The sequence below is a fragment of the Cervus elaphus genome, chromosome 9 (genome assembly GCF_910594005.1).
Source record: "Cervus elaphus chromosome 9, mCerEla1.1, whole genome shotgun sequence".
Lineage (NCBI taxonomy): Eukaryota > Metazoa > Chordata > Mammalia > Artiodactyla > Cervidae > Cervus > Cervus elaphus.
Window position 1 is genome coordinate 65,797,185 of NC_057823.1, and position 14,068 is coordinate 65,811,252.

Consider the following 14,068-nt stretch of genomic DNA (forward strand, 5'->3'; position numbering starts at 1 on the left):
CCACATCTCTTATGTCTCCTGCATGGCAGGCGGGTTCTTTACCACTGAGCCACCAGGGAAGCCCAGCATGGGACCTGGCCCATGGGAAAGAATAAACATTAGCTATCAAATCACTTGAGCTAATTAATATATGTGAAAGTGCAGAGGAAATCATAAAGCATCCAACGTCTAAGTGGTTCCTAGTTTAGGGGCTCCATGGAATAGTCAGATATTTCTTGCAAATCCCAGCCCTTGTAGCTGTCCTGTGTGTGTATGTGATTATGTAATCTTGGTGAGGGAAGAGAGGAGGTTTTTGATAAAATGGCCTAGTCAAGTGGCAAAGCAAAACCAGGTTCAAAGTCTATTATTCTCTCCTGTTCTAACCGAGGAAAAAATGTGGTTTCCTTTTCTTGGATTTTCAACTGTTTGGGTGGGAGTTCTGACCAGAACAGTGGGCAAATTGCCCAGAGCATTCAAGTTCATAGGTCAAAGTGTATGCTGGTGCTGAAGGTCCGGATTCCATCTTAACAAATCTGTGTCTTTATGATTTAATCCCTGGAGCCTTGTTTGTTTCTTTTTTTCATGGACACTTCCCAGGGCTGGTGTAAGGAGAGAGTGAGGTAACCCTGTGAAGCCGCTTCAGAAACTGTCAAGTGCTCTGTGACTGCTCAGACAACTGCTATGCAAACTGCCCTGAACACAGCTGTCTTCTTTAGGGACTGCTTCGGCAGAAGCCCCTGTGCAGCAGGGTCTAGGGAGTTCCAGTTTACTCTAGACATGACCAAAATCCAGAGATCACTGAAAGAAGCCTGGCTCCTCTCACTAGAATCCCTGCAAAATGACTCATGTAATTGCTCTGTGTAAGTATCCTTAGCCTTTATTGTACACCCACAAGATTCGGATGCTGTAGACTCCTGTGGAATGCAGAGGAAGGGGGAAGGGAGCTCATTTAAAATGCAGAGGATTGAAGAGACCACCAATCCCACTTGTAAAGGCAGCAGGGACCACTGAATGCCCCAGTCAAGACACCTGCCAATCATTCCAGACCCTCAAGTCTGTCTTTCTAGCATTCCTCCCAGCCTGGGGGCGGGGGTGGGGGGGGAGCCTCTTTCCTTTAAAGTTCCTAGCAGGGCTTTCTAGGGTCTTCCCCTCAGGAATTAGTTGTAGGAATAATTGGGCCAGTGGAGTGCAGAAGATATATCCAGCACAGCTCTTGCACTCCTAGAAAAGTGACCTAGATCAAGCAGCGGGTGGATGCAGGACTACTGTGGGGACCCCCTGCCACCTACTGACTTACAGTTGAACCCACATTCCCAGTCGCTTCTGCTGGCTGGGGGGCTGGGGGAGGGGGGGCAGAGAGAGCTGAGGAAGGCGGGGGAGGGTGAAGGGGACTGGTAGGGCTGTCCCTTTCGGGAGCAAGCTCCAGGTATCACACCCCCTCACCCGCCCACCCACCCATCAGCACACCCAGCCAGGAGGCTAAGGTGAGGATGGGGAGGCAGGGGGCCCTGGGGAGAGGAGGTCAGCTGCGGATCCGGGGAGCTGGCTTGCTGGTGGGTATTAGCATAGAGCTGGCTGCTTGTGTGAGAGTGAGGGGGAGAGCGAGGGAGCAAGGGAGGGAGCGAGAGGCAGGCGGCGAGGAGAGCAGAGCAGAGCAGAGGGGGAGCGGCGCTCAGCTCGCGGGAGGACAGGCTTCTCTTTTCCGTGCTCAGTTAATCTGGCTGTCAGTCGGTGTTAACGCTGCAGTTTAAGCGCTCCGATTCCAAGGGAAACAGACAAACCTCGCAGAAGGCAGGCAGGAAGCAAGCGAGGAAGGAAGGGACGGCAGAAGGAAAAGAATCGGCAGAAGAGAGAGAGGAATAAAGGGAAGGGGGGGAAACACCAAATCTATGATTGGACCTGGGCTTCTTTTTCGCCAATGCAAAAAGGAATATGCAGCACATTTTTGCCTTCTTCTGCACCGGTTTCCTAGGCGCGGTAGTAGGTGCCAATTTCCCCAACAATATCCAGATCGGTGAGTGAGAGGGGCAGCCTGGGGTGGGACTTCATGGGTCTGGCCAGTTTTTTGAGGGGGAGGGGGTCTGTGATCTCCCCCACCCCCACTGTGGGCTGTTGTGCTCGGCTATCTACCCCACGCTGTCCAGCAGCGAGGTGAAGGCTTGGGCGACGGTGTGGGGAGGGGGCTTCTCTGGATGGGATACGGGGCAGGGGCAGAGAAGGAAAGTGTGCTCTGTCTCTCTCTCTCTCTCACACACACACAGACACACACACACACACAGGTCCTCACACACCACTCACACTCTAGGCATGAGCATGTGAAATGGAGGAACCACTGCTTTGGAGAAAAAAAAAATCAGTCTCTCACAAGGAAAGAGGTGGTAGGTGTTTAAAGAGTTAACTCCATGGCTTGGTAGATGGTGCCTGATTTCATTTATTTATATAAATATGTGTGATGTGTGTATTTATGTGTATGATTATGTATTAAATATACACATTTATATTTGAGAGAGGCAGTGATTTCTCCTCTGTGGGAGGGGAAAGAGACCCTCTAAAAGAAGGAGTGAAGGATGCTGGGTTCATTGCATCCACTAAAATAATCCTAAAAAGCCACTCCCCACCCCAGGTGAAGGGGGCTCTCTCCCCCTCTCTGGACTCTCCTCGCTGCCTCTGTCTGCTGTCTGCCATGCTGGGCTGAGGGTTCCCGCTCCTCCAATTCTGGAACTTCCTAGCCTGTTTTTCTCCCCCTACTCCTTCAATCGCCCACTCCTCTTAGATTTTCTGTCCACGAGATGGTCTGCTTTTTACACACACACACACAAACACACATCCACATGTCCTTCTCCCCTCCTCTTAGCTCTCCCCATCACTGAGCTCCAACCTCGCAACTTGGAGGCAGGCTTCAACATGATGCCGCATGCTTTTTTTTGTTCCCCATTTCCCTTTCCTGGTTGTCATGCTTTTCAAAGAGGACCCCCATCCTCCCTGAATTTATGGGACAGCGGACAGATACTGCTTCTCCCAATAATAATGGGTGAAAGCCAAACAAACAGGAGCAGTAACACCAATAATGACGCGTGTCCACAAGGGCTCGGGATTTCAGTATGACCAGCATCTCAGGGCTGTTTGTGTCCCGGAATCCAGCAAACTGCTCTGCTTGAACGCATCTTTCTGGGTCTGTGTTGTTTACTCTCCCCAGATAGGGGCAAGGCTCCACTAGGGAAAGTTCCCATTCCTAGGAGTTTGTGTTCCTTGTGAGCATGTGTGTTTGTGGGGCAGTGTGCTGAAGGTGGTCTTTTGTCGGGCACACATGTGCTGCTGTACTCTTTTGGCCTCTCCAGTGGGCTGGCTCTGAGGATAGCTGGAATAGCCGCGGAGCAACTTGCTTTGTTTCCTGACACCTGTTAAGCTATATCCTGAAGTGTGTCTGTGTATGTGTATTAGTGCCTTAGACCTTAGACGCAAAACAAAACTTCCTCCCTCCGGAGACACTTCTCTTACAGCCCAGCCTATAGCCACCTACCTCCCCACCCCCACCCACTCTCCTTCATTCATTGCAGGGGAGGAGGGAGACTGGGAAGTGTCTGGGGTGTGGTCATCTTGGGGGGGAGGGTGGAGCATCAGAATCAAGAAGGAGTTTTTTGTTTTTACTCTTTAAAATGGAGGCATATGACCATGGGTAAATCATTTGCTCTTACGAGTGGCATTCTTTATGCTGGTACTTATGTCTTACCCATACTTTGCTGATTGGAAATACTTGTCTTAAGATATGTGGACTTGCTTTCTCCAAGTGCATCTGTGTATACTGCCATGGATTAATAAATGCACGAGACGTTTTGTGTACATATCTATGGTATGCTCATTTATGTATCTCTGCAGATTTTTCATCATATTTAGCCTCAATTTGATTTCAACTGATTGAACCATTGTTTTTGTTTTCACATAAAAAGGTTGAAATGTTAAGTTAGAGAACACACACTGAAAATATCACTGTCACCAGACAGTACTTCATTCTACTTGCACTATCTCTAACAAAAGCCTTACAATTGATTTACTGGTTGTTAAAAACAAACACACATTTCTACTGTATAAGAAGTTAGAAATGCATCATATTGGGATTGGAATTCCCGAGGAATCTGAGATAAACTTCTATGTAAACACTCACTATAGTTCAGTCTCTGGAAACTGCTGATTTCAATTCATAAAAACGCATTTTAATTTATTTACATGTCGACCGTAAATACCGTAAATACGAAGGTAAGGTGTGTACTCATGTTGCTTGGAACAGGAGCCCCACCAGGCACCTCTGGTTCTGCTTTTTGCTAGAATAGAATGCTAGCATCCTCTGGACATTCCTAAGCCCCCACATCTTCCAAGTCCAAGGTGTTACCATGCAAATACACACAATGGCAACCCCTTATGTAACAAGTCACTCCTGGGATCATGAGTGATGAAAGAAGCAGCAAACACTCTGTTCAGATAATCAAGAGTTTTCCAGAGGAAATGAATAAACTATAGGGGACTGGCAGACAGGTCTTGCCAGGTCAAAGACTACAAGGGTCAAAGTCAAAGAAAGGGTTATAGCACTGGAGAAGCTCACAGGATCCCAGGGCTAGAGTTCACTCTGCAACACACATTAATACTACTTCCTTTATGGCTCTCTAATGAGAAATGGGTCTGATACAGGAAAAATTAGACACAGCTAGGGTTTACACGCATACAAGAGCATAGGCTGCCTAAGTGGTATGCTTGAGAGACAGGAAGAAGAGAAACTCCACAATTCTGTTTTCTCTGACCTGAACTGAGTTGAGGGGTGAACAATCAAATCTTTGGGCAGGACGACAGATAATTAGAGGCTTTATCAATAAAAGCTCACCTGTAGAAGTTGAAGCCCCAGGGTCCAGTTGAGTCTATGCGCATTCTGATCCCCAGAATCAGTCAACAACTACTGACTCTGACCTGGGGAGAAGAAATGGGCCCATCTGAGGTGGGCTGTTGAGGAATCAAACTTATCTCTAGCCCAGATACCATGTTGCATTTTCTTTCTCTGCAGGGGGATTATTTCCAAACCAGCAGTCACAGGAACATGCCGCTTTTAGATTTGCTTTGTCACAACTCACAGAGCCCCCGAAGTTGCTCCCCCAGATTGATATTGTGAACATCAGCGACAGCTTTGAGATGACCTACAGATGTAAGTAAATGCTTCTATTTCTGAGATTTCTTTCTGTGATCGATCATTAAAGGGAGGGCCTGTACATAGCAGGTGGTGTTGCAAAAACATTGAGTTGTCATCCCTTGTCTTAAGAGAAAGTACTCCAAGAAAAACGTCCAGGGCCTTTTGAGTGATTCTGTTCATTGATACTTGAGATCCTGCAGTGCTTCATGGAATGGGTTTGAATTCTCGCTGTCAGCTAACTTTGAATGCCAGCCTGGTGGGTACTGGGGTTGACTGCATCTCCCCTAAATTCACACAGGTTTTCTGGTTCACTGGAGAGTTTCATAATAGGAAACTTCTGAGATGCGTAGAATGAAAAGTTCTGACTTGGAGAATGTGGTTTACAATACTTATGTCCTTCCTGTGCTCAGTAAAAAGAAAATGCCGCTAGATAAGGAAGGATACCTGAGGTGTCTATTTTGTTTCCCATTTTTAGAAAGGACCAATAATTATTTAAAAATTTGAAGCCTACATTATTTCCAAAGTGTTTTGAAGTGACTGATGGCTTACATAGTTTTGGGATGGCGTTTGAGCACAAAAAAGAACAGAGGTGACCTCAAGAAGGAGAAAGTGAAAGTGAAGTTGTTCAGTTCTGTCTGACTCTTTGGGACCCCTTGGACTGTAGCCCACCAAGCTCCTCTGTCCATGGGATTCTCCAGGCAAGAATACTGGAGTGGGTTGTCATTTCCTTCTCCAGAGGATCTTCCCCACCCTGGCATCGAACCCAGGTCTCCTGCATTGCGGGCAGATGCTTTACCCTCTGAGCCACTAGGGAAGCCCAAGAAGGAGAAAGGAGAGATGAATTTCAGCCATCTGAACTGAATGCATTGTAAAATGTGGGCAACAAACACAATTCTGAGTTTTTCTTGACTACCGGGTGAAAAGGAAACCTCTATGATGGCATGACTGCCATTTTAAGACAGGTGAGGGCATCAACTTTAATCAGTAGTGACATTTTCCCTCCAGGGATTAAGCTCACATGGGAACTGATGACATAAAAGTATAAACTGAATGGGCAAGAACAACTTAAAACTGGATTAAATTGGCACTGTAGGCTCTGGGTGCCACTATAGCCTTGGTAGCTTGTGCTAAGCTGTGGATGGCAGAAGGCATGTACCATATTCCCTCCGTCTCTTTGCCACAGTTCCCCTCTTGACAAGCTCTCAGTGATTTGAACTGAACATGCCTTGAAGGCTCAGAGAATTCGGCATTCTCCCTATTCCTAAGAACACTCAAAAGACAATGTATATGGAGATTCCAAGAATTTTAATTATTAATCCAACAACTGGAATTATTATTATAATTACTCTAATTACCCAGCCATAAAGAATGAAAGAATGCCATTTGCAGAAATATGGAAGGACCTAGAGATTATATTAAGTGAAATCAGAGAAAGACAATCATATGATATCACATATATGTGGAATCTAAATAAATTATGTAAATGAACTTACTTAGACAAGAGAAACAGACCTACAGACATAGAAAACAAACCTATGGTTACAAAAGGGGAAAGTGGGCGGAGGGTGATAAATGAGGAGTTTGGGATTAACAGATACACACGACCATATATAAAATGGATAAGCAACCAGGATCTATTGTATAGCCCAGGGAACTGTATTCAGTATCTTGTATTAATCTATAATGGGAAAGAACTTGGAAAATTATATATATATATATATATATATATATATATATATAAATACAGCTTCCCTGGTGGTTCAGTGGTAAAGAAGCTGCCTGCTAATGCAGGAGACACAGGAGATGCATGTTCGATCCCTTGGTTGGGAAGATCCCCTGGAGGAGGGCATGGCAACCTGCTCCAGTATTCTTGCTGGGAACATCCCATGGACAGAGGAGCCTGGTGGGCTACAGTCCATGGGGTCACAAAGAGTCGGACCTGACTAAGTGACTGACCACACATACACATGAAGTATATGTATATATGTTTGTGTGTGTCTGTGTATATATATATATGAATCACTTTGCCTTACACCTGAAACATTGTAAAGCAACAATACTTCAATCAAAAATGTTATCATTATTTCAGATTTCATTTACTGAGGACTTACTGTATGCCAACAACTATTTTATGGACAATTATAATAACATTCTTTACATTTATTGAGCATCTACTATGGCCCAGTAATGTATTAATCACTTTTCATGTGTTGGTTTATTTAAGTTACTTTATTTAATCCTCACAGGATCCCTACAGTGCTCTATATTATTAATATCTTCCTTTTAGAGAAGCTGAAACTAAGGCTGCAACAGGTTATACAACTTGCCCAGGGTCACCTAAAAAGTAAATGGTGGTCTTGTGAGCCCAAGGTCCTTGTTCCTGGACACTGTGATAGACACAGGTCGCATAGTAACTGGATCCATTTTACTGAGATTACCCAAGAAACAAAAGGGAGCATTCCGAGTCTTTACAAGCAGTGACCTGATAAAGCTCCTAAGGAGGAAACTTTAAAAAGCTTCAGATTGTAGCTACGGTTTTGCACAGGAGTGACTTGCTGAATAAATAAAACAGCAATTGTACATTTTGGTAATGTTGAAGTTGAAAATCTTGTCAACTGTGTTACTCATTATCCTTGAAAAAGAGCTGCAGTTTAATTGGTGAATTGTAGTTCTGTGAAACCATCTCCCTGGAAAGCTAAAATAATATTGAATAGGTATTTGGTTATTAGACAACCTCTCATTTCTTTCAATATGGATTAAAGGAGAATTTTTAAGGGGAAGATTGAGGTGTGGTCATCAATGTATCTAAGAACCACCAGATATTATGCATAACCTTCTGCATGTATGTGCCTATGCTTATTTATTCGCTGGATAGAGGCTCCATAGCTTTTGTCATTCTCTCAAAAGGGTCCATTACTCTAGAAGGACTACAAGCTTAGGGAATTTGGAAGAATCCATGGCTGGCATGTGTATTCACTCACACTGCTGAGAACTATCTCTAGCAGAGCTTGGTGGAAAGAGATGTTAACTGTTATTCTAGTGTCAAGATGTTGACTGACAGGACAACATAATACAAGATAAAAATTGGAGGAATGTTCTAAGGCAAAAGGTGATGCTTCTGTACTGTTATCTTAACTACCTAAGACTTGATCTCTAATAGGGTTGCTGTCCATTTACTAAGAGGATTGAAATGTGATCAGGGTATTATCCACTGTGGTTAGTGAACCTGAATCGACTAGATCTGGGTTCTTCAACTTGATTCCTGCCATATAACAGAACAGAGCACAGGTTTCTATGAATTTGGTCATTCTTTAAATGTTATGAACTGATACAGTCATTGGAAAAACAGAGATGATAAAAGATTTTTGTTTTCGGTGGTTTGCAGTTCAGTGGGGACACTGCTCAGGGGATTGCCTGAGAAACAGTAATGCTATTTTGTTCTTAGACCTTTAGTTTCTTCTCTTTAGTTCTGGGAACTGAGATGGTACTAGGCAACTGGGGTGGTCATGGTGACATTGTAATTCCCAGCCTGCCTGGAAGATTCTCTGCTAATTATCATATGAGATTAGGAAACCCTCTGGGGCTGTGCTCACTGTGATTCACTAGTCTGGGAAAACTGACTTCTACCCCAATTTAGATTGAGTGAAAAATATTGAAAGGAGCAGAGAGGTTTTAGGTACAATGCCTTAACTAATAATTTATTGAAAACAGAAAAAAAAAAAAAACCCATGATATTCGGATTTAATTTCATGTGCTTTTTGATATCTGGACTAGTAGTTAACCTTAAATTAACTATCCCAGTCTTACCTCCAGAAAATAACCAAATCTTTATTTTTTCACCATTTTTCCAGTCATTTGATTGTTCTCCTATACATTTTGCTATTCATGATCCCTCCACCAGAGGGTGGAGAAGGGAAAGGAGAGGAAGTGTAACAGGAACTATGCCTGCTAGATGTATTAGCAACAGGAGACTGCTTAAAAAGGCAGAATGGTGCTTAGAGTAGGGGATGCAGGAGAAACTATTGCTAATACCTCCAGCCAAGAAGAGAGTTCTGCATCTTCTTTGCATCCCATCTTTCCTGCTCTCCTTTTCTGCCATCATTAAGGGGTAAAGTCACTGAACCGGCAACCCAAATGCTTTAGGATCTCCTCTGAGGACTCTGTTGGGCCTCCCACGTGGCACCTGGTGGGCTACAATCCACAGGGTCACAAAGAGTTGAACATAACTGAAGCAACTTACTATGCACGCATGCACTGAATACTCTTCCAGTCTCACAAGGGCAGGAGTTGAGGAGTCTGTCCATAGAGATGGTAGTAACGGACCAGCTAGTCAGCCTAAGTTGGTGTCTTTATAACTATTAATAAAGGGACAAATGAAATACTAATTGGGGTTTCCATTAGATTTTGGAGGAGCATTGTTGCAATGTTTTTAAAATATTTATCTATTTATTTGGCTGCACCAGGTCTTAGTCACAGCATGCAGGATCTTTAGTTGCAGTATTCAAACTCTTCATTGCTGAATGTGGGATCCAGTTCCCGGACCAGGGATCGAACCCAGGCCCCCTGCATTGGGAGCACAGAGTCTTAGCCACTGGATCACCAAGGAAATTCTGAGCACTATTGCAACTTAATTCTTACTTTTCACTTATCCATCCATTTATTTGTTCAGCAAATACACTGAATTTCCACTGTATGCTCAGCTCTGTGTCAGGTGCTAGGAATACCATGACCAATAAAGAAGACACAGTCTCTTTCCCTGTGAGGGGAGGCAGTTACAAATTAGCTGAGAGATCCTGTGCATAAAAAAATTCACCCAGGGAGCTTGTTTAAAGCAAGACTCAGGGGCAGACTCTAGACTTCCTGAATCAGAATATTCAAGAGATAGCCCTGGGGAGATATGGTAGCAGTCAGTATGGCAATCACACTTGGAGAAATTCTTTTAAAAGTCTTGCATTCCATTAGCAAGCATTTTTTGAGCCCTTAACCAAGCCCAGGCATGGTGTTAAGTACTAGAAATGCAGACAAAATTAAGACATGTTCCTTGCCTGGCAGGACTTTATTCCCAGTGAAACCAACTGTCCCATAAACAGAAAATTAAAATGTAATGTAAATGTTATAGCTCAGGTGGTAGAAATCCACCTGCAATGCAGGAGACACCAGTTTGATTCCTGGGTCAGGAAGAACCCCTGGAGAAGGGATAGGCTACCTACTCCAGTATTCATGGGCTTTGTTGTGGCTCAGCTGATAAAGAATCCACCTGCAATGCAGGAGACCTGGGTTCAACCTCGGGGTTGGGAAGAACCCCTGGAGAAGGGAAAGGCTACCCACTCAAGTATTCTGGCCTAGAGAATTCCGTAGACTGTATAGTCCATGGGGTCACAAAGAGCTGGACACGACTGAGCAACTGTCACTCACTTACTCAAATGTTATAGCATCCATTTGCATGGAGAATCAGGAGATGCTTTGAGAAGTGAGGTTAGCCTCTCAGAGGCTGGTGGTTCATCTGCGTTTCAATGATAAGCAGAAACATTCCAGGAGGTCAGGGAGGGGGAGCAGAAAGAAGTGAGACAAGTGTGTCTCAGGCAGGAGGAACAGCATATGCCAAAGAGAACTCATGACCTAGTTCTTCACCTCCTATGACCTCCTGTGGTACTCCATGCTGGCCTCTCATTGGCCAGTTATCAAACTCTACAGAAGGGGTCATCCAATGGCCATCCATAAGCCACCATCAGCAAAGTGTTTAAGAAGCATGGAATTGCACATCGAAAAGTGGGCATCTTAGCTCTCTTTGAAATGTTAAACCATTTGGCCACACTGGACCCTGGCTCTATGTAGCCCCACTTGACTAGGATGGGAGCATCCTCCCCGGATTGCTTCCTTCTCAAACAGCCCACTCCTCTCCTTGTCTTCACCTGCTTGGCTCCTGGAAGTATTGAGTTTTCAAGTCCCAGTTGATTGGTCCTGCAATGTGGCCTGTGCAGTGTGTTTATAGGTCAACTCTACCACCAGACTGTGAACTGCTATTCAGAAAGACCATGTGTAGATACTGTTTGGTGTGGCTGAGAACACCTAGCATAGGACTAACACAATAAACAAATGTTTCCAAGAATCAAAGACTCACACGGCATAGACGCTGGGGGGCTACATGGCCATCAGGGTGAGGTCAGTGCGCCTATTTGCAGGGCATCTCCCTCTGATGTGGTCCCACTTAGGAAGCCCGAGGGCATTCTAACAAGACGTTAGGCACTGGCAGCAGGCACATGCTTCTTAGTTCTCACCAAAGCATCCCTCATCATTTTCAGAGCTGCGAACCAACAGTCCAGAGACTTGTTTTGCTTGACTTGCACAATTCTTTTCAAATTTTGGCATAAAAATCCACATTTCTGGCTTCTCTGAAAAAAACCTGGGGCATCAGACAACTCTGGACCCACATTCCTGCTCAGCTTCTATGGTCTTGAGCTGAGAAATGCTGCCTGATTTAAGTGTATGGCATAATCTCTCAAGTTTACCAAAGTCCTGCCTGCTGCTTATCAGACATGTGACCAGTATAACAAAATCATGTTACTCAGCTGGGACTGTAAGCAGGCCAGTGTGCTTACACCTGATTTATATCCTTCAGCATCTTCCATTTTATTATTTTTAATAATATCTATTCCTCACTCTGCAATAAACAGTAGAGGGCCCAAAAGATATGTAACTCTTGCTCTCAAAAGATTGGTCTAGGGAATTCCTTGGCAGTCCAATGGTTAAGACTCCATGCTTCCACTGCAGGAGGCTCCAGTTCGATCCCCTGTCAGGGAACTAAGATCTCGTAAGCTGTAAGATATAGCCAAAAAGCAAAAAAAAACTGGCTTTCCTGTAGTAATAAAAAAAAATGGAGGACTGGTGGGATGGTAAACAAAGATTATTTTGAAGACCCATCACGTAACAGAGACTTCATACATGTGATCTTGTTTACACTTTATAATAATCTTGAGAGGCTATTATTCCCATTTTATAGATAATGCTACTGACAGAATGATTGTGTCTTCTCCATATTACACAGTGAATAAGAGTCTAAGCTAATATGTGAAGCCAGCTTTGCAGACTCTGTAACTCAGTGACCTTTAACCCTTGTAAGATAGAGGACACAAAAAACTGAAATGGCAGGAAAAGAGCCCAACACAAGAAGTGCCAAAAAGAAGTGAAGCTTATGATTCAGGTTTAAGTGCTAAGGCTTCCAAGGCAGAGGTGGGTGGCTGTGGATAAAGAATGAGTATTGGGGGAGGTGGAACAGGGGTAGGCATTCAAGGGAGGAGCAGATTTTCAGAGTGTCATGAGATGAACATTTTTGAGTGAGTAAGTCACAATATTTCTCCTCCCCTCATCTCTACCACTACCATACATGATTGTTTTGCAATCAAGGCAGAGAGCTGTTGTTTTGCTTGTTTTGCAAGGTAGAAAGTTTGGACTTTATCTCTTGTACACACACTCAGTTACATGGCAGATGTCTGCATTGCAAGGTTTCTCCTCCTTAACCTATGTCCTCACTTTGAGATACACGGGCCCCAACACTATCTGTGGGTGACTCTGGGTTCTTATGATAACATTGATGATTGTAATTTTTTTGTTCAGAAACGTGTTTATGAACATCGCTTCCTCTGATTAGTTTGAAGACTTCTGTTGAGAAGGGTGACATTACTATTCTCTTGGATGCTCAAGAGAAAGTAGTTACATAGGACATCTGGAAAACTAAGGTTCGTCTATTTGGCTATGCATTCCTTCAAAGCTCTTTTATTATTGCCCCACCCCATGGAGTACATGTACCACTACGGCCCCCTTTCATACCCTTGCAGACTGCATTTATTGATTACAGAATTTTTTTCCACTGAATCTAGACATAGCCTTAAATTCCCTCTCGCCAGAGCATTCCAAGCAGCTACTACAAATTGCTCAGAGTTGCAGTTGATACACAAGATAAAATCCATTTGCCATTACAAGGCACTACACTGGGAACTGGGGAAAATAAAATGCATTAGGCATTGATTCTGCCCTTAAGAAGCTCAGAGAAAATAGGCATGCACAAAAAACTAATAATGGAGAGGTTCTCAGCACTCTCTCTCTATCTCTGTCTCTCACATACATACACACACACATATGATCAGAGAAGGGAAGGAAAACATCCAGTTGAAGGAATCAGACCAGGTTTCATAAAACAAGTACATTTGAACTGAATTTAGAAGGGCAGGTAGAATGTAGACAGGAAAATAGGAAAATACACACACAAACATATACACACACACCAAGTTCAACCACTGAAAAGTATATTGGATTGAAACTTACAGACATGGGCCCAAATGCCAGACTATTTTCTTGGATCATTCATGTGTAAATGATGCAGAGGACCACTCCCAAACTTCTATGACCTCTAAGAGTCCTTCTAGGGCTGCATTTCTATGGTAAGAGTGAACAGAAAACTCCAGGGATAAAATAAGATGCTTTTGTACCTGCCTTTAGTTGGATGGAGGCTCACTAAACAAATAGACATTCAGAAAAGCTCCAAGCCTTTTCTACCAAGTTGCACAGTCAGGCTACATTTGTATGTATAAAACAGGTATATTAAGCCAACTGGGGGCCTCAGGTGCATTCATTCAATATTCAACAGATATGCTACATTTAAAATGGATAATCAACAAGGACCTACTGTATAGCACTGCCAACTCTGCTCAATATTATATAACAACTTAAATGGGAAAAGAATTTGAAAAGAACTGATATATGTATGTGTATAACTGAAGAGCTTTGCTGTATACCTAAAACTATCACAACATTGTTAATCAACTATACTCCAATATAAAATAAAAAGTTTAAATTCAACAGGTATTTATGGAGTGCTTACTACTGTGAACAAGAACAGAAAGCAACCCCATGCTCGTG

The 14,068-nt window shown here is 43.7% G+C and overlaps 1 protein-coding gene across 4 annotated transcripts in view; it reads left to right on the forward strand.

Annotated features, from left to right (window-relative positions):
• The first annotated feature begins 1,610 nt into the window (after positions 1-1,610).
• The window catches only part of GRIA1 (glutamate ionotropic receptor AMPA type subunit 1), a 336,627-nt gene continuing 324,169 nt past the window's right edge, over positions 1,611-14,068 (forward strand). For 3 of the 4 annotated variants that reach the window (XM_043913360.1, XM_043913359.1, XM_043913362.1), the window contains exons 1-2: positions 1,611-1,993; positions 5,030-5,167. In XM_043913360.1, coding sequence (XP_043769295.1) covers positions 1,912-1,993; positions 5,030-5,167 — 220 coding nt within the window. In that variant the 5' untranslated portion in view covers positions 1,611-1,911. The remainder of the gene's footprint in view (positions 1,994-5,029; positions 5,168-14,068) is intronic. The other variant, XM_043913361.1, reaches the window with a different exon arrangement.